The sequence below is a fragment of the Triplophysa dalaica genome, chromosome 21, assembly GCF_015846415.1.
Source record: "Triplophysa dalaica isolate WHDGS20190420 chromosome 21, ASM1584641v1, whole genome shotgun sequence".
NCBI lineage: Eukaryota > Metazoa > Chordata > Actinopteri > Cypriniformes > Nemacheilidae > Triplophysa > Triplophysa dalaica.
The window spans coordinates 19,169,121-19,194,008 of NC_079562.1; the positions used below are offsets into that span (position 1 = coordinate 19,169,121).

Sequence of the window (24,888 nt, forward strand, 5' to 3'; positions counted from 1 at the left end):
GATAATAACTGTCTGACACTCATTTCACTGTAATTTAAAGCAAAATGTTGTTGCCTGGTCAAGGGCTATTTTGCTTGAAAAAATCATAATAAGGCGTACTTAAGCTAAAAAAGTTTGAGAACCACTGCTCTAGGCTATGAGTGAAATGAACCAACCCCATGTCTCTTCGATATTCTGATGCTTAGATATAGGTTTTGCTAAACGGTTGCTAGGCTATCCTGTTTGGTTGCTAAGGGCGTGGCCTGGCAATTGATGTTGCTTCAAGCCACAAGTGAAAAACAAACCCCCATGTCTCTACGATGGTCTGATGTAGAGATATAGGTGTTGCTAAATGGTTGCTAGGCTAACCTGTTTGGTTGCTATGGGCGTGGCTTCATAACGTAATGAAGTTCCTAGGATACTGATTGGTTGCCTTAGTCAATTCAGCCAATCCCTTGTCTCTACGACACTGTGCTGCAGAGATATTCACCTGGGTCTTCTATAATGGCTTATATATATATATATATATATATATATATATATATAGCTTTCCTGTAACTCAGTGTTAAGAGTATTGCGTTAACAACGCAAGGTTGTGGATTCGATCCCAGGGTATTGCAAACACCATGTAAAATGTATAAGATAAAGCAATGTAAATCGCTTTGGATTAAAGCGTCTGCCAAATGCCTAAATGTAAATGTAAAATAATGGGAGTCTAAGGGAACGGTTGCTAGGTTGCTGTAAATGGTTGCTAGGGGGGTGGCATCATAGCGTCATGATGACCATGTTATACTGATTGGTTGCCTGAGTCAAATAAGCCCACCCTCTTGTCTCTTAGTGGTTGTACTGCGAAGATATTCAACACGGGACAGTTATGAGAGTTGTGACGCCTTATATGGGCATGTTTCCTGCCCCATGTTAAGTCAATGGGGAACTTTTGGGGGCTTACACCCCAATGTGATGTATGTTCTTACAGAGGCTGATAGGCTCCTCAAGTGTAGTAACCCTCATGTTACCACGAAATTCTCGCTAAGAACTACGACATTAAAGTTGGACGCCCTGTTAAGCCAATGGGACGTTTTTGGTGTTTTTTGCCCCCCTATCGAAGACCACCCGATCACTTATAAAAGTCATAGCACACCAAGCAGATATAGGCCGTTTTGAGCCCTCATCTGTGGGCCTACGACAAAAGCTGTGGGACAATTAGCGTGCCGAAATTTTGGCAGAAAAAGAAGAAGCAGAATAATAACTATGCACAACAATAATACTGATGCTCTTTCAAACCACCACTAACTAATAACAGGGAAATCCTGGTACCTTGAATCAACGTGACCTTAAAATTAATTAACTAAGACATGTATATATTTACTGTATAATTAACTGACATGACTAAACCAAACTGCATATCTTCTTTGAACATTGTATCATGGCCTAGGTTTGTGGAATTACACAAAAATAAACAAAACTGTAAAATGTATTAATGATCTGAATATATGTTGCAGTCACAATCAAAAATGAAATGTATTGAAATAAGAGTATTGGGTTCACCTGATCTTTGAACATGAGTGAGATGATCTCCAGTATGTGGAAGCTCCACTTCTGTTCACTCTGAGCACAGGCCAGAAACTTGAGCAGATCATCCAGTCCACTCATGTGAAGCGCCCACAACAGTTTATCATGAACACTGGCATCATCATCGACATTCTGCAGAAGACATCAGACAAAGTGTCCCATTCAATCTCAACTTGAAATAAGAAAGTTTCCATTTACATAAATGCCTTTGTAAAGTAGGGATGCACCAAAATGAAAATTCTTGGCTTAAGCCAAATAAATATGAAATTCTTGGTCGAAGCCATTTTTGAATTTCTTCTATTTATTTAGCCATTTTTTTCAACTATTGCATAAACTGATTGGTCAAGATGTGATTTATATTTTGACTTGCGTAACATCGTTAACAATTGTTGTTAGAAAATGTTTTCCTCTATTATCTCTGGATTGACAGCCTTTAGGTATTAGGTGCGTTGTTATTGGCAGCGCCACCCTTACATGAACACGTTACGCGTGAAAACACAGCGAATTCTTTAAGATCGCCCACAATATTCGTAATTCTAGCATTAAAAAATCTAATAGAATATTTGAAATTCTCTGGTTCATTGTCGTTTTTGGCCAGATTCTGGTTCTGGCGGACGGAGCATGGGGGAAACGGGGGATGAGTCCAGAGAGAGTAACATCGAGCTCGTACCCCCGGGCATTTCACCGGCAGGTGAGAAAGAGACGCTTCCTTCACGTCTCCACTAAAGAGTATCTTCCCTCTCTCTGGGTTTTCTTCACTTCCCACAGCACTCTCGACACAACAGTGTTTTGGGTGAATCAATACTGCGTTGCCTTCCTGACCGCTCTGCTAGCCACCGAACCACCCCACCACGGGACCGTGAAGCAGACATCCCTGTAGTTGCTCTGCATGGTGCTTGGGGACTTGGGAGCGCACTAGCCCATTGCGATGACTAGAGAGAATGATCCGTCTTGGCTATGTGATCCAGTTCGCCAGATGCCCACCCAAGTTCTGGGCATTATCCACACCTCAGTCCGAGGGGAAAACGCTTCTGTACTAGGGCAGAGGTTGCTGCTCCTCTGGCAAAGGGTGCCATATAGCCCGTCCCTCTAGCAGAGATGTCCTCTGGGTTCTACAGCCCGTACTTCGTCGTTCCCATGAAAGATGGGGGGCTGCACCCCTTTTGACCGCGCAGCCCGATGACTTCATCCCCGCGCAGCCCGATGACTTCATCCCCGCGCAGCCCGATGACTTCATCCCCGCGCAGCCCGATGACTTCATCCCCGCGCAGCCCGATGACTTCATCCCCGCGCAGCCCGATGACTTCATCCCCGCGCAGCCCGATGACTTCATCCCCGCGCAGCCCGATGACTTCATCCCCGCGCAGCCCGATGACTTCATCCCCGCGCAGCCCGATGACTTCATCCCCGCGCAGCCCGATGACTTCATCCCCGCGCAGCCCGATGACTTCATCCCCGCGCAGCCCGATGACTTCATCCCCGCGCAGCCCGATGACTTCATCCCCGCGCAGCCCGATGACTTCATCCCCGCGCAGCCCGATGACTTCATCCCCGCGCAGCCCGATGACTTCATCCCCGCGCAGCCCGATGACTTCATCCCCGCGCAGCCCGATGACTTCATCCCCGCGCAGCCCGATGACTTCATCCCCGCGCAGCCCGATGACTTCATCCCCGCGCAGCCCGATGACTTCATCCCCGCGCAGCCCGATGACTTCATCCCCGCGCAGCCCGATGACTTCATCCCCGCGCAGCCCGATGACTTCATCCCCGCGCAGCCCGATGACTTCATCCCCGCGCAGCCCGATGACTTCATCCCCGCGCAGCCCGATGACTTCATCCCCGCGCAGCCCGATGACTTCATCCCCGCGCAGCCCGATGACTTCATCCCCGCGCAGCCCGATGACTTCATCCCCGCGCAGCCCGATGACTTCATCCCCGCGCAGCCCGATGACTTCATCCCCGCGCAGCCCGATGACTTCATCCCCGCGCAGCCCGATGACTTCATCCCCGCGCAGCCCGATGAGCACTCAGCACAGATGCCGCGGGACTAACTCTATACATTGGTCTTAAGGCAGAAATTAGCTAGTAGTTTGTAAACTCTCCGTAAAGTAATGCGTAGTTACATAATGTGACGTTTACCTTAAATATTCCAATAGCAGCCTTTAAATTCATTAGAAAAAGGTGTATTGAAATGTTGTCAATTTCAAAACGTTATTGATTTAAACTTATTTTACGTTTAAAAGTAAGTTTTAGAAAATAATTATGCTACCTAATCATGAATGACATTATAGGTATTTAAATGCAGATTAAAAAAAACAAAAAATTACATGTTTAACGGATGATTTCATTTTACTGCCAACCGCAAGAAGATGATTTTATTTTGACATGCCCAACACGGCCTGAAACACAAACGGAGGCGCGCAAGGATGTGTTTTTGTTAGAGCCGTTTATAAAGGAATATCATTACATAATGTTCTTTATTTCAGAAGGTTCTAAATGTCAGCATTATCATGTGCGTATAGTATTGAAGAATGTCAAGTGAAACAAAAGCTTGTTCAGTTAGCTCAGGAAGTCTGCCATTTTAATCCTTGCAAGAGAACTTGCAAGAGACAACGGGTTCCGCTGCTCACAGGGAAGCTTATAAAGCTACAGTATCTATGAAACTGATAACAGACAATTGTGCTTGTCAACCACATGGGGGAACCATAAGCAAAAGTTATCTTGTGTTGCTTTAATGCTGTTTCAGTTCAATGTGAATATTGAATACACATTTAAATTCCACTTGTATGTCTAAACCTTATTGCTGTATTTACATTTACATTTTTAGGCATTTGGCAGACGCTTTTATCCAAAGCAACTTACATTGCTTCATCCTATACATTTTACATAGGTATTTGCAATCCCCTGGGATCGAACCCACAACCTTGCGATGTTAACGCAATGCTCTTACCACTGAGCTACAGGAAAGCAGTATTGTAATCTCACACAATAAGATATGACCCCGTTTCACTTTTGAAACTTAACCAATAAGGATGATCATCACAACTACGGAAGCGCACCAATGCAGCATTCACTCTTAATGGATATGTCAACATCACATTTCCATAAGATTGGTTGACTAAATATCAAATGAAACGATACATTTTACAAGTTAAAACCTTTTTTATATAAAAAAGTGTTTCTTATGTAAATTATTAAAATGTATTATTCAATAAATCAACAAATTATGCACTATTTATCATTTCAAATTATTCAGCATTATTTTTTTATAATTATTCAATTATTCAGACATTGAACTCACCTTTTCCTCGTAGGGGTCTGGGGGGATGTGCAGCACATTTCTAACCAGCAGCAATATTCTCTCTATCAGTAAATTATGTTCTTCAGCTCTTTCCTCCCATCCCTCAGAAGAAAAACAAGAAAGTTTCACAAAGAATAAACTTAGAAAACAGTAGATTTTATCCTTACCAGTTGCAGAAGGTTGTAAAGTGTCTCACTCAGCACAGTAAAAACCTTCTCATCTGCAAACGCCTGCAAGCAAAGCAAATCATTTTATAGTCAAAACAGCAGAAGTGAATAGTTAAAAATAAATATAAATTATGCCAATAAATTGTTTTGGTTTATTAATTCATAGTTTATTAAACAAAAAAATCAGCTGATAAGTGAAACTAAAACAAAAATTCCCTTACAAGACTAGAAATATCAGTTATGTGACAATGATAAAAGGACTAGAAAGACATGTAACATGCGGTGTAACATATTAAGAGCGAGAACTCAAGGGCGACGAGACACAGGAGGATGAACAGTTACTGTATCTGTTGCAACAAGAAGTGGAACTATCGGCTAGAATGAATGACACTACAGCAAGGAGCATCTACCCCTAACAACTAAATATCTACCCTTCCAACATCACAAGTGCTTGGTATTAAAATCCAAAAGGAACATGATATTCTGGAGATGGAACTATCCAGTAGGGAAAAAAAACATTGAGGAAAAAAAGCACATCTGTTATGTTAAATAACAGTCACATTATTAATTACATCCACCCAACAACTAGATTATATATACAACCCGAATTTTGAAAAATTGGGACGCTATTAAAATTGGAATAACATGCTTATTCCTGCATTCTAACTTCTTTATACTGTTAAATGTGCTGGCTTCTCATGCATAACATGGTCAACTTGTTAAAAAACGAGTTTGAGGTATGACGTAGTATTTCTGTGCTCGATACACTTGCTTCGTAAAGTTTTTTTATTGTTACGTAACAGGGATTCTATTCCTTTTATTGGCCATTCTTTTTAAATAAAAATATAATTACAATTAATTACATACTTGTACTGGCTATTTATAAAAAAATTAACTAAAAAAGTAATTTAAACAAACAAATACAATGTTTTAACAACCTTTTTACAAAAATATTGATTAAATAACAAAATGAACAAAAATACCACACAAAAAAAACGCATATTTTCACTGCCGTCTTATATTTAAACAGGCCATTTTTCTTCGGCTTTAACATTTTGTTTGTACTGTAATATACTGTATTTTGAAGGAAAAATATTGATTAACTAACAAAAATCTTAATACAATTAATAAAATTACAAACAATATAAACTGTGCATACATTAACTTAACTTTTGCGCTCCCTCTAAGCCATCTTGCAATTCTCTCCCCTGTTTAATGCGGAGGTGTGCAATGCATGCGTGTTGTGTACGTTACGTAGCTGAATAGCACGTCCATGTGACCGCGCTGCGCAGCCAGAGACCGATCCGTGCGTGACATCAAACTGTCGCAAGAGCTAGTACTTTCATAACATAGTGTCACTGATCGGCATGCACAGAGCTCACAACATTTAGTTACGCTGAAACTATTGATGTAATTAACCAGATAATCGATACTTTTCTGAAAATATCGATACCTTCATAGCATCTTTTGAGTATCGATATATCGATACTGCAGCATCGATGTGCACATCCCTAGATTGAACCAATTGCTGACGCCATGCTCTAATCAGTGAGCCACAGGAAAGCTACTTATTACTGAATAAGCTTCATTAAAGAGAATCACGTCACTTAAAGTGAATAAAATAGCCTACTTACAATTCAATTAAATTTATTTAAACAGCGCCTTTCACAATGTGCATTTTTCCAAAGCAGCTTTACAGGAGCAAATCACTGATGATTGCCTACAGGACTATCACTGGATCTGCACCGGCATACTTTCACACCCTCCTAGCAGGCAGTGGGCCAAACCAGTGTGAGCCAGGGGAACTCAACGGTTTCTAAACTTAAACAATTTTTTGCCTTTGTATTTTTTTTCTACTTGCACAATTATTTTATGTATACATAAATATATTTTTCACAATAGACAGTGCGTTTTTTATGATTTTCAATGGTTCAAACCTCGGATGGTGGAGCGGCATGTCTCCTCTGTCCGCCGCGATCTACGCCCATGTCTGCATCATAAAGAGATTTATTCAGTTTCTCTGAATCTTTTAGAGTACGGGACAAGGCCAAAGACCTTTATTGGATGGCTGTGGTCTTGGGGCCCTCAGACGACACTACTCAATGGGCCCAGGCATACTTCTAGAAACCCCTGTCAGGACACACAATCCGCTGTGCCATCCGCAGATGCCAACTACAGCTCAATAATGTGCAAAGGAAACCATATGTGAACATGGTCAAGCGCCGTCGTGTGCTGTTGGCACTATGAATGCTAAAAGGTATATTAAGGTTTTAGAGCAACATATGCTCCCCTCCATAAAATAGTTTAATTAGGTATCTAATATTTAGGACTTTGGTTCAAAAAAGTTATTACATAACCTACAGTAACTAGAGTGAATTTTTAAACAAATATATACAGTTGAAAGAAAAAGTATGTGAACCCTGTGGGCTTACTTGGATTTTTTCATAAATTGGTCATAAAATGTGTTCTGATCTTCATCTAAGTCACAACAATAGAGAAACACAGTCTGCTTAAACTAATACTGCACAAACATTATACGTTTTCATGTTTTTATTGAACACAACATGTAAACATTCATAGTGCAGGGTGGAAAAAGTATGTGAAACCCTAGGCCAATGACTTCTCCAAGAGCTAATTGGAGCCAGGAGTCAGCCAACCTGGGGTCCAATCAATGTGATGAGATTGGATGTGTTGATTAAAGCTGGCCTGTCCAATAAAAAACACACACCAGTTTTGAGTTTGCTGTTCTGAAGAAGCGTTGTCTGATGTGAACCATGCCTCGCACAAAAGAGCTCTCAGAAGACCTACGATCAAGAGTTGTTGACTTACATAAAGCTGGAAAGGGCTACAAAAGTATATCTAAAAGCCTTGATGTCCATGTGTCCACGGTAAAACAGATTGTCTACAAATGGAGAAAGTTCAGCACTGTTGCTACACTCCCTAAGCGTGGTCGTCCTGTAAAGATGACTGCAAGAGCACAGCGCAGAATGCTCAATGAGGTGAAGAAGAATCCTAGAGTGTCAGCTAAACACTTACAGAAATCTCTGGCACATGCTAACATTTTTGTTGACAAATCTACAATAAGGAAAACATTAAACAAGAATGGACTTCATGGGAGGACACCACGGAGGAAGCCACTGCTGTCCAAAAAAAACATTGCAGCACGTTTGAAGTTTGCAAAAGAGCACCTGGATGTTCCACAGCACTACTGGCAAAACATTATGAGGACAGATGAAACCAAAATTGAGTTGTTTGGAAAGAACACACAACGCTATGTTTGGAGAACAAAAGGCACAGCACACCAACATGAAAACCTCATCCCAACTGTGAAATATGTTGGAGGGGGCATCATGGTTTGGGGCTGCTTTGCTGCCTCAGGCCCTGGACGGATTACTGTCATCGATGGAAAAATGAATTCCAAAGTTTATCAAGACATTTTGAAGGAAAACTTAAGACCATCTGTCCGCCAACTGAAGCTTAACAGAGGATGGACGATGCAACAGGACAACGAACCAAAGCATAGAAGTAAATCAAAAACAGAATGGCTTCAATTGAAGAAAATACGTCTTCTGGAGTGGCCCAGTCAGAGTCCTGACCTCAACCCGATTGAGATGCTGTGGCATGACCTCAAGAGAGCGATTCACACCAGACATCCCAAGAATATTGCTGAACTGAAACACTTTTGTAAAGAGGAATGGTCCAAAATTTCACTTGACCGTTGTGCAGGTCTGATCTGCAACTATAGGAAACGTTTGGTTGAGGTTATTGCTGCCAAAGGAGGGTCAACCAGTTATTAAACCCAAAGGTTCACATACTTTTTCCACCCTGCACTATGAATGTTTACATGTTGTGTTCAATAAAAACATGAAAACGTATAATGTTTGTGCGGTATTAGTTTAAGCAGACTGTGTTTCTCTATTGTTGTGACTTAGATGAAGATCAGAACACATTTTATGACCAATTTATGAAGAAATCCAAGTAAGCCCGAAGGGTTCACATACTTTTTCATTCAACTGTAGTTAAACTATAGTTATTGTTTTACTTTAAAGGCAAAAGTTTAACGTAATGAAATGTATTAATGTAGTGAAGGAACTTTTAAATAACTATTTCTGCAGTAAAACAAATTCATAAAGTGACAATTGCAATTAAGTCTTTAGAAAGATTTGTCAATTTGCAGACATCTTTTGACATCCACAGACTGCTAAGAAATACACAACTGATAAACATAACACATTATTCTCACCTTTAATAAAATAACCTGAAAACACGAAATGCTGGGCAACTAAATAATAATAGTGTGTGGCTGAAAAGACTGTGTCGTCGTTTCATACCTAATGATGATAATGCTTTCTCTGCTTCTGCGGCAGTACCAGCACAGATTGGAGCGTTTTGATTTTAGTCGAAGGTGTAAATTAATTGTTTGAATCGAGATCGCAATTTTTTTAAGATTAATCATGCAGCTCTACTTAAACTGTTTTGAAAAGAAAAGGAGATGTAAACATGCCCCGGTCCTAACTTTTTGAGACTTGTGGCAGGCATTTGTCATGTTCTCCATGTTCTATTGTGAAAAAAATATTGTACACACGTACATGTCGAATTGTATCTCACGCATGCAACCCTGGCTAATTTATTCTTAAGCCAAGGCAGATTTTTTTGTAGCACGTACGACATATTGTATATGTTGTACTTACTGTACAGCCTGCGTTATTTCAAGTTACTTGTCCGGTCGGGCAAGTAAAATTTTCTCTCACATGCACATACAAATACTTTACTTGTCCCAGACAAGCGGAAGGGCGTTAAAAGGAAAAGTTCAGGTTTTTTACTCACCCACAATGACGTTAAAAAATAATGACATTTTAGGTGACATCCGAGAAATTTCACAAGACCACTTCGATGCATCTTCTGCAAAGATCAGCTTATATACAGCCTGTGTCTGCTTGTAAACACAGAGTTGCGCGAATTCATATGCGTCTAAGTGCTCTCGTGAACACGCACCATAGACACACAACAAAGAGGAGAATATTTTGATTAAAATCGTTATTTTGGTTTGTTTATCTCACAAAGTATTCTGGTTGCTTCAATAAATTTTAATAGAGCCACTATGATCGGATGGACCAATTTAACAATGTCTTTTGTACTTTTCTGGACCTTGATAACAACTATAACCATGAGGTCTATGAGGAGGCCTGGAAATCTCTCGGATGTCACCAAAAATATCATTATTTGTGTTCCGAAGATGCCGGGAGGTCTTTAAAAATGTTGAAAGTCATGTGGGTGTGTAACAAATAACAATTTTGATTTTTAGGTTAACTTTTACTTTAATGTCAAGCCCTGTCTGATTTACTTTGAGTTGAAAATTCACAGACACATTCTGTGGACCCCTAAAATTTATATTGCCATTGTGTAAACGTAGATTAAAACCTCACCTTTAAAGATGCTGTAAAATATTGGGCATTGTGTAAAGCACTATACATATATAACCTTGATATGCCGTTGTACCTCTTTATATGCCTGAAGGTATGATGTCACTTGCAGGAAGTGATGTCGGAACGCCGGGTCGTCTGGAACTTTTCCAAAGCAGAGCAGCGCTGGCTGGGTCAAGTTCACCATGAGCCTGAGAACAATTTTCCATTGTTAGTCTAATAATTAGAATCAGGTAAAAGTGTTCGTCAACCTATTAAATTACTTAACACCTGATACAGGCATCAAAGAGTGGTTTGTCCTCTGTGTACTGGGTGATGATAGGCAAGAGGTCATTTTGAAGAATCTGTCCTGCTCCCAGCTGCTGTCTGATGTCCCTTGTGTCATCCTCATGTCGCAGGTAGCGAATTAGATCCTTCACACTCTCTGAACACAATTCATAACCACAGAAACACATAAAAAAACATAATTAAGGAAACTAGTATAGGAATTTTAGAATGTAACATTTGTTTAAAACATTAAAGGGGTGGTAGACCCCAGAACAAAAATTCTGTCATCACCTACTCTCTTTACATTTCAAACCTGTATGACATTTTTCTGCACAACCCAATGATATTTTAAAAAATGACGACAATATTTATGTTTTTTACCACGTAAGGGCTTTATCATCACTAAATTGTTAGGAAGCCAGGAAGCCAACTTTAAAGGGGTCATATGACACTGCTAAAACAAACCTTGTTGTGTGTATTTCAAAGATGCAACTCATCGGGGTGAAAAAGGGTGATAATGATGCGAGACCTTACTTGTATATAAATATTACAATAACTATTACAATTTGTATTTCATTTTATTCAGTTAACATAATCAGAATGCTCCATGGACTGCTAAAAGTGTCTTAGGATATACAACAACATGTAGAGTTCATTTGCAAAACCATAAAATTAATTTATTAAATCATGTTTTATTGTGTAATCCGTTTTTGTTGCGTTTCTTTTCTGTAATAATTGAGTTATTTAATTAAAAAAAAAAAACTTTATATTATTTGCAACGCAAATTAAAAACCTGGCTTCATTAAAATTAATAAAAACTACATTATACTGTAGTGCAGCTATTGCATAGATCAGTGGCGTAACTTTGTTTCGAAAAAAAGGCCTCCTCATAGACATCATGATAATAGTTGTTGTGAAGGTCCAGAAAAGTACCGAAGACATCGTTAAATTGGTCCATCCGCTCATAGTGGCTCAATTGAAAAAAAAAATTATGACGAGAATACTTTTGTGCTAAAAACTAACCAGAACAACAAACTTTAATCTATATGTTCTCCTCTGTCTTGTCAGTCTATTGTCCGTGTGTATCTCTATTTGTGTTCCGAAGACGCCAGGAGGTCGTAAAACTAGTGATCGACAGATATAGTTTTTTTTAAAACAGATACAGATATGGATTATTTGCATGTTTATGTGCCCGATACCCGAAATCCAAAACAGATATTTATTTATGGTTATACTTCTGTTTTTGACACACTGATTACAACACAACTGAACAAAAATTTTATTTAGAACAATCACTACCTCCTTGCATACAAAGCAAAACATTTGCATTTATACACCAATGAATAGATGGTTCTGAAAAAGTGAAAATAAAGTGCACTGTTACTAAAGTGTCTTTGTACAAAAATAAATCATTCCGACCAATTATTTTTTTTTAAAGAGGGGTCTGAAACACAAACACAGCACCAAACTCATTGGTAGGGACCGAGGACTCGCACACACACGGAGCTCATTGAGAAAGAGCATAAACTCGCATTAGACAGGTCAGGAAAGAGAGAAGACGCGGAAGGGCTGTTTATCTTCTCGTTAAACGATCACAGATACAGTCACAATCACGGATGGATAAAAACATTACCGAATAAGTAAATGCATTGTATGGGAAACACTGATGGAATAATGCATTGTCATGAAAGTAACAAACAAAACGGCATATAAATCATTGCATATCTCAACTGGTATGTTACGTTAATATTACTTTTGTCAGTCTTATTAAATACCTGAGGAAAAATCACTGTTTATATATGCAATTACTAACGTTACATTCAAACTGCGAACACTTGTGGAACAATTACTTGTTAAAAAGTTAGCTACATGCAGAGGCTATGCTAAAACTTTCTGAGCATCAACCCCGTAAGTGAACAGCAATATGAATGATAACATAGACAACAAAGGTAATTCAATGCAGCTCTTTTATTCCCAGCGTGAATTCATTCATGTCCGTTTCATTTAATTCATGTAAAGTTAACGTTAATTCTTTATTGGGTGAGGAATTGAAAGCTTAGGCAATGTGACTGTGAGTTTATCTCTATTAGCGAAGCTGCATAAACTACATATCAGCCATTAATTATAACATCTCATTTGTACATGTATTGCTCTCATGTTAAATATAAGTGTATCAATAAAGCAAGTGAGTGTACATAACCTGTGCATGCTTGAGTTTTTTGTCACATCTCCCCTCAAGAGACTCTGCTGCAGTGACAGACCTGCACGCAATTCTCTAAACGGCCACAAAGATGGCGGAGCTTATCGGTGAATCCGATATTGGAAAACAGATACCCGATGATAGGAATTGATTAAATATCGGGAAAACGATATCGTCTATCTCTACGTAAAGCTTGTTGAATGTCACGTGGATGAGTAAAAAATTACAATTTTGATTTTACGATTAACTTTTCCTTAAACACAATTACCCCAATTTTGTGTTTCAATGGTCTGCTCCATTCCTTTCAAGCCAAACAAACCAGCAAGTCTTAGTGACGGTTGTGTTGAAGTAAGTCAGAAATGCACAGGTGTCTTGGGCTATTCGACTACATCAAATGTTTATTCATGAATTAAGTATATGCTATCAATCTACGCAGCATTTAAAACATAACCTGCAAAATGGCTAGTGATGTGACACTGTTACCAAAAACTCTGGATATCATAATTTCATTCACCTCGACCCTGTCCAAAGGCTCCACCTCACCCCCCACTTATAAAAAGTCATCGGATCTAGACAAATCACAATAATGACCCGTTTTCTATCCAAACGAGAGGGGACAAGATTTTTTTATCCTGGGGAAATGGTGTAATCAGGGGTTAAAGCAAAACATTTTTAGAATTGGGCCAAACCCCATTCCACAACCATATAGTGAGTTCATGATTTACCTAAAAAAAAACTCAAATAACATATGCATCTAAAGAAAGGTCATTTTGAAGCGTTCTCTCTTCACACCACTTCAGTTCAGTACGGTTGAAGTAACTGAATAGTAAAATTGTTTATTTCGAGTTAGAGGTACTGTCAGACATGGCAGAAAGTGAGTAATTCAAGTAATTTCTGATAAAGTGCATAGTGGAGACGTGAACCGTTTACAACGATTCAGTCCGATTTGGTTAACCGGATTGATATGTCTCACAAGGTAAAGGTCGATTTCTGAGGCGTGTTTTAATGAGCCCTTATAGGAAGGTCCCGTTTTTGCAATCTAATATAGGCACAAACCATTTTATAAAAGTTTAGCTTTCCTGTAGCTCAGAGGTTATGGCATGGTGCTAGCAACGCCAAGGTCATGAGTTCGATCCCAGGGATTGCACAAACTCACATACAAATATATAGACATTATGTACATTTGTTTATTATTAGTCAATTTATCATCAGAAGCTGTAGGAATAAATTGTGATCGCTTCTATCACTTCATTTGACTTTATATTTTGAAATGCTAATCATTTTAAAGTCTGCACGAAAAGGAAGTTGCAATGGTGTTTACTTCAGAATTGTGAAGTATCTGAGCACAACAGCTTCTGGAATGAAACAAATGTATAGAGGGTCTTCTTTATCTTTATTCAACTGATCGGATCAGGAAAACGCAGACCAAATTGTAATAAATAGTTAGTAGTAGAAGAGAAATAATAACTGAATTAGTTAAGAGTGACAGGTGATGTCCGTGAGCATGTAGAATTGTGTACAGCAAACAAATAAATGCGAGTCGTAAAATGGTTGCATTATTACCAAGGCAGTCTTGTTCTTTGTGGTAAATGTCTCCCTCCAGATAACCCAGCGCACTGCATGTAGCCAATAACTCACAGTTCATCATGAATAAGTCCATGCAGTAGTCCTACCAAGAAGAAAAACTGGGACCAAATCTGCAGAGAATACACACACACACACATACACAATTAGACAGAGCTGTACAGTGCAACATATATGTTGCATGTGATACAGAATTATTTTTCTTAAACTGATCTGTGCAAAGACTACATTTACCACCGTAGCACAGTCTAGGGCTGGGCAAGTTTTTTAACATTTTTTTTTTTACATGGTCGATTCGATATCGATTCTCAAAATATATATTTTTTCCATATTTCCGCACGCACATCACATAAATGTTATTGGTACTACTATCCACTAGATATCACTTGTTTTTACAATGGGTAGATGTTACAGCAGGGAGCCTATTGTTCATTCATTGCTTAATTAACATGGCATATGAGGGTGCAGTTCTTCCCACAGGATTTTGAGAAACTGTGGTCCTAATGATTTCACACACTAATTAACATATTTGTGACATCATCACTTTGTGTTTGGTCTAGTGTTGTCACTTAAAATCTGTTTTTCTTCAACTTTCTACTCTGTCAGACATGAAACGAGTAGGGCCTATAAAAAGTGACTAAACACGACTCAGTAACACCTTGTGTTTAATTTATGGTTTCATTCTTGCCATTATTCCAGCATCCAAGGCTATATTCATGCCAAAAACTAGCCAATCATGTCTGTTCTATACAAATTTGTTCTTTACATACAAGTTGATCCATGCAGAAGTCAGGGGTGGCACAATTTGGAATCCACAGGTTTAATACAACCAGCTATCTCTTTAACAGCTGCTAAAAGCGCAAATTCTGAAATATGGGAGAATACAATGTTCCACGGAGTTAACTACATTACACTAGGGTGACCACCTGCTAATAAGCCCAAGGGGGGACAAGGGGTATGTTTCTGAGGGACAATGTGGGACATTGCATGGCGCGGCGGTGCCCCCACCCCTCGGACATTTCTAGCACATACCACCTTACATTGTATATTAATAATGTCCTATTCCCCTAAACATCTGTAATTGCTGATGTATGCTCATGAAAAGGCACCCAATGTGTATTTTTTTTTAATAATATTGTGGAGACACACACAGATGGGATGAACTTAAAAGAGATTCTCTAAAAACAGATTATTATAAAAAATACAAGATACTGCTTTACTGTTTTAATCATGATTGATTTTCTATAAATATTATCTATATAAATATTTATACCTTTTCAAAAAGTATAGTTGCTTTTGTTTTTTTAGTTTGGGAGATAACGAATAGTGAAATGTTGCTCACAATCATGTAAGGATACAGAGCCTGGTTTCACGAAGGCACGGATGAGCAGCATTTTTCTAACAAGCAACAAATAATTTTTTAGATAAGCCCAAAAAAACGCTACCCGCAATTTAGGATTTTTTAACGCGATTTGATAAAAAAACAAGCGGACTTGGCAACTATGTTCCCAGTGTGTGCATGTGCGCGCGCTGTCATGACAACAACGGAACAACCTAGTCAGCAGTTCAACTGAGGGGTGGGTGTGGCAACAGTAGCGTCCTGAACTGTCAAGTAATGTTCGTTTGGCTGCCTGGGGCTCGAGAATATAGAGCGACCAACTTTTTTTTGAGCAAGCATTGATTATGCGTGACACGGCCTCAATTTGCGGGACGCATGAATTGGGCTTCAAACGCTGTGCGTGCACACGCTACGCAGGACGGGTGGTCACCCTACATTACACACGCACAATGAACTCACTGGTAGAGGGCGAAAGCACTCAGGACATAGAGAAAGGGCATGTGGGAGATTTGCATTTCGTTAAGTCCTGATTAGTCTCGTGTAGCCCAATCTTCTTACCTTCTTACCGATTTCTTTGGAATAGCCGCCCAAGAGGCCATATGACTGACAGGTAAAGCAGCCAATCACGTTTCGTTTTGTGCCACATCATGTACATTCACGTATCAAAAGTTAACAGAAACAACAATGATTATAAGTTTATGCCATTAACTTCGCATAATTTTAAGAATGGAGCATTTAGTCGATCGTGATGAATTCTTATAGCAACCATTGAAAACACGACAGCTTACTTCTAAGATCAGAAGGCTTTGTTGTTTCCAGGCGGACCGTTAAAGAACGTGACACGCAAACCTCTAAGAAATCCTGTGAAATTCAACCAATCAGATGACGACTTTGAACTAACTGAAGTGTTTCCATAAAAGCGTGCCATATGCATCAGACATTCAGCCAACGGATCATGGGCGTGACATAGTGCTGTAGTCCGGTCTCGGATTTGAGTCCGGATTCAATGTTTTTTTATGGTCTGGGACTTGTCTTGGACTCATTGGTATTTGCACTCGGACTTGGTAATTGGTCTCGACAAATGTTCTAGTCGGTCTCGTTCGAGTCCAACAATATACGTTTTATTTTCTCCTTCAAAACAAAACATTGGTCGATCATTATTCTTGCGATCCAAAAAACGAATGATTCGAAAACTGTTGCGGACTCTCGCCTTAAGAATGAGAGCTGCTAGTGCTCAAAAGTTCTCTCTTCACACAGCAGTTCAGCTCAGTGTGTGCAGTTGACGTAGCTAAATAACTCCGGTATATTGGTTCAATTCTGCGGGACAGTCATGCATGCCAGAAAGTGCGCTAGGGATGAGTCACGAAATTCGAATATTCAATACGTTTTTTGGTAACACTTTATAATAACTGCACGCTAGGAATCATTAGTTAAGCATCAGTAATTAGTTAATTAATCATTTATGAAGCATTGGCCCCACATTAATAGACATTAGTAAGCAGTTTATAAATACAGCTATAAATGCTTTGTTCTTGATTTATAAGCATGTATATAATATGCTTAATAATACAATTTTCATACTTTATTAAGGATGAATTCATCATTTCTAAATTAAGGATTACATTACTTACAAACCAGTTAGTTAGGAGTTGTCAGTGGTTCATGAGATCATTTAGAATGTGTATGTAAATGATTAATAAACTCTTTGAATGCACATTTATACATCTTATTATTCTAACATATAGTAACAGTTACTTAATTTGTTAATAAATGCTTTTTTAACACACATTCCTGCTGTAATTCATGATTAATTAAGGTAGTTATAAAACATTACCTAGTTGTTAGATAACCATCTTTTGTGAGCTCATCTAAAGTGAGGACTATGTATGCCTTGAAAAGCAAAATAAATTGCCGTGTTTTCACGCATAACGTGTTCATGTAACCAAAGGGCGCCGCTGCCAATAAAGACGCAGCTTAAACCTAAAGACTGTTAATCAAGAGACCGTAGAGGAAAAAGTTTTCTCACAACAATTGCTAACGAAGTTACGCACCCTGTAGATCCGCGTGGCATAATGGATAAGATAAATTGAGACGGTGTCAAAAATGAGTTCTGTGTGGGGTCCTTTAATAAAATGAATGAGAATAAAATGCAGTGCAAACTCTGCAATGCAAAGCTGGCTTATCATGGATCAACAACTACGATGCACATTCATTTGAGGGCGAAGCACCCAGCAGTTCCATCCACAGGTCAACAATCAGTTGCTAGTTTTATGGTCAGACCAACCAATTTGGATGCCAGAAGGGCGAAGAAAATAACGGCTTTAATTACTAAGATGATCGCTAAGGATATGCTTCCGATCGAGTTTGTCGAAGGAGAGGGTTTTAAAAATCCTATGGAGTTTGTACAGCCCGAGTTTACTGTTAGTCTAGAAAAACAATCACTGCCAGACTAGAGAAACTTTTTCATGACAATAGAAATGGAAGCATTTTGAGCTGTTTATTTATGAAATCGTTCTGGACTGTTAATAAATGCAGTCATTTGGTTAATATGTTTTAATGCGTTTTAATTCTGGTCTTAAATCTTTATGGCTTTATTATATTTACCTTGATCAACCACACTGCTGTTTTTCAGTTGGTATAAATGTGCATGCTCATATTTTACAAGGAAATGTTCTAGCATTATGAGTGGTTGATGCTGATCGACGTACTGTTAATAAGTGCCGTCATTCGGTTTTTAATATATTAATGTTTCAGCACGTTATATTATTGTATGGCTTTATGAAAGATTGCCTATTCCATAATAAATAAAGCAGTGTGTCGTCACGGATTTAAAGCTTAAATGGAGGGAGGGGTGCGAATTAGAATAATCTTCGAATAGTTCTCATCGATCTTCGAATATTATTTTTGCTTTAAATCCCCATCCCTAGCGTGCGCACGTGTGCACACGCATACACATTCACAGTGAAAGCATATATCTAAGAAAAAGGAGAGAGAAACACAGACCAAATATTAAACCGATTATAAATTTCTATATGCAATATTAATTATGTAAAACTTCTGAATTCTAAAGCAGCCCCCCAGCCAGGCAAATAGTGCAAAACAGTATGCAAACGGTGGCGAGGAACCCAAAACTCCAAACGAGAATAAAAACCTCAGGAGAAACCAGGCCCAACCAGGGTATTCCAGTTCCCCTTTGGCAAAAGCTGCTGCCTCTGCACAAGCTCGACAGTGCTTGCACTACAAGGCTAAATAAAAAAAAAATTAGTGATTGGGTAAATTATAGATTTAAGATTATCATTAATAATCTAAGAGCATTTGAAATTTTGTAGTGAAGTAGTCGCGTCCTTTATTCAGCTCTAAATGCGAACGATTCAGCTGAACTGGTTCGACCGGTTCACTAAAAAGAAAGAACCGGTTCAAATGAACGATTCGTCCGCAGTGCGAACCAGAGAACATCAATCATTCATCAGGCACGATGTCAGTGAGCAGTGGCATAATACAATTTGGTTTTACAAACCATAAAGAATTTATCAACAGTGCGCTTAAAAGGAAACTTTTTGTAACAAAACTTTCCCCGAAACATGTGGGACAATTTTGTAAGACACATGCAAACACAAGCATCACAAAGAGAGGCAAGTTATTGCCATTTTTCAGAGTTAGCATTTCAGTTTGAGTATTTTTTAAGTTTAGACAGGAGGGCTTAAAGATAAGATTGATCGTATTTTCATTGTCATTGCGATATAAACATGTTATATAAGGATGGGCACCGAAACGTGCTTTTAAACGAGCCCTGGGGACTCTGCTCTTTCTGGCGGCTCCTCTATCGAATTTCTAACACGCACAAGCACGGGCAGGCACACACACACACACGCACGCACGAGCATACAAACACACACACACACAAAGGTGTTTATTGCTGCACAGCCTTGCTGTTAGGAGGGCTGATAAAAAAAGTTTCTTAAAAAGTGGTTTATTTTTTGGTTACTTTTGGGGACACCAAGTAATTAGTTCTAGAACGGGAACATATTCAAGTGTTTGTTGGTTATTTGTTATATTTTCTATTGACAGAATAAAATTGTTACAATACAATTATAAATGTGAGGTTACCCTTTTGTGACTTTAGTGCTGTATCTAAAAAAGAGAAAATGATCTTATTTAATCTGATTTTTGAACATAGCAAACGAAAACAAAAATGATTATCTTAGAATAGAAGATATGCTTTCTCTTGCGTCACATAAATGATCAATAGTTAAGTAAGTGGTCTTGTAGTCATGATTTTTTTTCCATCTCAATTGGACTCGGTCTTGATTTGGACTCGAACCTCTGTGGACTCAGTCTTGACTCTGTCTCGACTAGTCCTGGTCTTGGACTCAACAACAGTGGACTTGACTACAGCCCAAGTCCTGATAAACTCGATCAGCTGTCTTCTCTGTCAATAACATCTGTGACTGTTGACATTAAAGCGGAATGGCAAGTACACGAAGGAACGCATATTGGAAACACAGTCACCTTTTACCTCATTCGATGTCATGTGAGAGAGAGGTGGTGTTGGGGCGCTGCATGCAGCATGAGGGAGAGGTGATTAAGCCCTCGCAACTCTGCAATGAATTAGGCGGTTTTAAATAGTAAAATAAAAATGTAAAGGGGATCATGAAAAATCTGTTTGTAGTGGGCCAGTGTTGATAGTGTGGCAGGCTTTAATCTAGTCCGATAATTCTGATTCAACTAGTATGCGCATTCAATATGTCCTTCTGTGCTCCGGACTCGACTCTGTACCACAAACTCTCGTAAAGCAACCAATCAAATCTCTGGGTACCACCCGAAATGCAGGCATAACAAATCAGAAAAAAAAGATAGGATCAAAGTTTCGATCATTATACGTCGCTATCACATCGGAGTACTCGAGTACTCATGCCCATCCCTAGTTTAAAAAAACAAGAATTAAATATAACACGTTGTGAGCTTAATGGGACAAGGGGTGTGCTTAAAAGGTACATAAATCTACCCATTAGGCAGAGCCAGACATTCTGCATTTAATGATGTAATCTATATCTTAAATGAAATGCTTCAGTCATTTGAAATCAAATGAAATATTATTGTATGAGAGATTTTTATTTCCATATAACTTTTTGTACTGAAATCAGCTGCGCAAAAGATCTGTTTTACCCTATGCATGTAAACAAAAATGTTCTAGAATGAGACAATGTTTAACCTTCTATTAAATCGTGATAAATCTGTGCAGGGCTTACCTGCTTTTTAACTGCAGAGGTAGGGTCTACCAACACCAATTCATCAGTTGTTTTAAACCTGCAAAATTCAACTTGTATCAAACAACACAAACATGCACATTGAAACAGACACATTACACACACTTAACATTATAGAAAATAATAGACAGTTCTAAGTCATTAACAATGCATTGGAATCAGAGAGTGAATGATTATGATAACTTAATGTTGACAGAGTTTCATCATATTACATAACCACACACAATGCAACTCGAATTCCAGAAATGTTTGGACGTCTTTTTAAATATAAATGAAATGAAAAATCAGATGAGCCATTATTCTATTCACTTCACAGAATATAACAAATGTTTAAACTGAGAAATGTTACAACTTTATTCACAAAACGAGGTCATTTCAAATTTGAGGCTCAAGTCTCAAAAAAGTTGGCATGAGGGCATGAAACAAAGGGCTGAAAAAGAAATTTTCATAAAAGGGATGTCTTGGAGAGGCTCTCCAATCTGTGATAGAGTGTATAAAAAGATTGTGGAATACTTTAAGAACAACTTTCCTCAATTTCAAATTGCAAAGTCTTTGCAAATCTCATCTACAGTGCATAACATCATCAAAGGATTTTGAGAGCTGGAGAAATCTCTGTGCATTAGGGACAAGGCCGAATACCTTTGTTGGATGTCTGTGGTCTTTGACATTCTTGTTGGAAATGTACATTTACGCATTTGGAAGACGCCTTTATCTAAAGCGACTTACATTGCATTATTCTATACATTTATTAATGGGTGTGTGCAATCCCCTGGGATCGAACCCACAACCTTGCGTTGTTTACGCAATGCTCTTACCACTGTGAAAACACAGACGCCATGTCTTCCAGGCTAAAGAGGAGGGAGACCTTCCAGCGTGTTATCAACATCCAGTTCAAAGGCCAGCATCTCTGTTGGTATGGAGGGCATAAGTGCATACGGTATGGACAGCTTGCATGTTTTGGAAGGCTCTATGAATTCTGAAAGGTCTATAAAGGTTATTTTGACAACGTCAATTTCAGGGCTGGCCTTGTATATTTCAGCAGGACAATGAAAAACCACATACTGCAGATATAACAACAGCATGGATTCATAGTAAAAGAGTCCAGACCGTGTTGATTGGCATGCCTGCATCCAGATCTTTCAGCTATCGAGAACATTTGGCACATCATTAAACGAAAAATACGACAAAGACGACCACAAACTCTTCATCAGTTGAAAACCTATATCAGGCAAGAATGGGACCAAATTCCAACACCAAAACTCCAGAAACTTAGAACCTCGATGCTCAGAACTCTTCAAACTTTTTTTAAAAGAAGGAGATGCTACACCATGGTAAACAGGCCCCCCTCCTAACTTTTTTGAGACCTGTACTAGGCATCAAATTTAAAATGGGTAAAATTATATAATTCCTCAGTTTAAACCTTTGCTATGTTCTCTATGTTCCATTGTTAATAAAATATTGCCTCACGTGATTTGAAAGTCTTTTAGCTCTCATTTATACTTTACCGGAATTCGGGTTGTAACGTTACATGCGTCAGCTTCGTTAACCTCGAAGTTAGACAGAATTGAACAGAAGACAGAAGATTAAACATCGTTAAAACACAAGACATACAAGCGGTAAAAGTTCTTACATAACATGGTTGATTTTGCATGCTATGTCATGTAATTTAATGATGACACCTAATGTGTGTTAGACGTTTTGGGGCCACTCTATCATTTTATATGTTCCCAGTGTAACTTTGAAACGTCCCTATTTAACAAGTTGTAGATTTAACGTTATGTGTAGTAGGGAAGAGTCGTTTTATATGTTCACTGCATTGTTCTATACGAAGTAATAGTGAAAGTCACACATACCAGATTATAGATGTTTGATGTATGTGCCTGTCCTCTACGGCCCTCTCCACTGTCGCACTAAACTACAGAACTATTGAAAGCACTCGAGCATTAAATAACCACTTTTGTAAAGTTATAAAACTAGCAGTTTATCACTGTCTGAACAACTCATCCTGCTCGTATTGTGCAGCGCGCGCTCATCACACCGGAAATGACGACAGACTTTCGGGTCTTAAAGGAACCGTGGCTCAGTGCATCGCCTTCAACATTTTGAACCATTTATCTAAAATTATACAGCTTCTATTAACAGACCCGACTAAAAGCTTTTATATCCCTTTAAATTATGCAGTACTATACCACAGTGGTCTCACATACACAGTGACCACTTCATTTTTAAGATCAACGTAACGTTAGTACATTTGAATTAGAACGTTATTTAAAATTCTTATTTACACAATTCATTTCAATGAAACGTTAAACCTTTAATTCGTAATTAAAACAACGCTTCAACTGGCAAGAAACATGCACTATAATTCATGTCATCATAATTTTTTGATGTAATGAGACACGGCATAATTTAATATTCTTTAAATAATTATCAATACAAACTTTAATATTTATGAAACGACATAATAGCTAAATATTTCGGTTTGTCTTACCTTTACAAACAGTGTTTAACATCAATTCTGTTCTCAAAGTGAATGAAAGGTGAGAACACTCCATCACACACACTAGTTTCACCACACGAACGTTTTCAATACATGAATCAAAAAATAAATAAACTTTACATGGAGATGAGAACAAAAAGCAGTTTTACAAGTACTTTAGACTTGTAACCAAAATCGTGTATGTTCATGTAACAACTTCTTTTTATTTTGGATTGGCAGCCACGTAAACACATCGTAATGCTTCATTTAAAAACATCAAAATAGACCCGCCGTGAACTGTTAAACGAAAAGCACAATGTAGCCTACAAAAATAGGCCGCCAGTTGTGCAGCAATGGCCATCAAGTGTTTCATCGCATGCGTGATACCAATAGTGTAGGGAAACCGTGACGTTTTCTACTACGTAATTACGCCCATGCGCAGAACGGATCGTGTGTACCGACACATGCGATGAAACACTTGACGGCACAACTGGCGGCATATTTTTGTATTCTAAATTGTGTTTTTCATTTAATAGTTCAATGCGGGTCTATTATGATGTTTTTAAATGTAACATTACAATGTGTTTAATTGGTTGCCAATCCAAAAGAAGTTGTCTAAAGTGTGAGTCTTTCTGTCACTGCAAAACCTTCAGTTTCCTCTATACTCCCCTTTGCGATTCATTGCTGGATGGCATAAGCCATACTTAACTTGCCGCGTTTCGATATATGGTCAGTATTATTGTCAAATACGGGTTGTGTTGTTTTTTATTAAAAGCTGCTAATATTAGTCAACTTTAAATTGAGTAATTTTTTTTCAGTGTGGATCTATATAGACTAATATATCTATCCATATAATCTAAATAATCCCTTCAATAATATAAATAAAATAGTAATAATTGACTTTGATTTAATTTGAGTTATAATTTATACTGTAAATAATGAAAAGGGGAGTGGTAAACTGAATGTGTCCAAAATACCCAGCTGAGATATTTATTATAATATCACAAAATAAATGAAAAAAAAAGTTTTCCACTTTGTTTATTGTGCTGAGAAATCATTAGTGATGTTAATTTAATTTTATAGCTATTCTTAACTGTGATAATTGTTTTTCAATTAATTGGTAAACTTGACATGTAGGCTATAGGTGCCAATTTGAACCTTTATTAAAGGGCAAACTTCTCTTTTCTTTCGCTGTGAGTGAATGAAAGTCTCGTGGTACAAAGGTGCGCAAGCGTGGAACGGATTGTGCAGTGTCTTAAATCGTCGCAAAACAGAATTCTAATTTGCGCGTGCACGTTTTCTACTACGTC

General features: G+C 38.4%; 1 protein-coding gene across 7 annotated transcripts in view; it reads right to left on the reverse strand.

Moving 5' to 3' along the window:
• timeless (timeless circadian clock) overlaps positions 1–23,872 on the reverse strand; it is a 123,131-nt gene extending 99,259 nt beyond the window's left edge. For 2 of the 7 annotated variants that reach the window (XM_056734439.1, XM_056734445.1), the window contains exons 1-8: positions 22,953–23,123; positions 21,082–21,139; positions 14,473–14,606; positions 10,713–10,866; positions 10,519–10,633; positions 5,020–5,082; positions 4,853–4,954; positions 1,528–1,683 (exon numbers count right to left, since the gene is read on the reverse strand). In XM_056734439.1, the coding sequence (XP_056590417.1) occupies positions 1,528–1,683; positions 4,853–4,954; positions 5,020–5,082; positions 10,519–10,633; positions 10,713–10,866; positions 14,473–14,569 (687 nt within the window). In that variant the 5' untranslated portion in view covers positions 14,570–14,606; positions 21,082–21,139; positions 22,953–23,123. Of the gene's footprint in view, positions 1–1,527; positions 1,684–4,852; positions 4,955–5,019; positions 5,083–10,518; positions 10,634–10,712; positions 10,867–14,472; positions 14,607–21,081; positions 21,140–21,914; positions 22,007–22,566; positions 22,647–22,952; positions 23,124–23,590 lie in introns of those variants that run through there. The other 5 variants (XM_056734444.1, XM_056734442.1, XM_056734440.1 and 2 more) reach the window with 5 other exon arrangements.
• Positions 23,873–24,888: the final 1,016 nt, after the last annotated feature.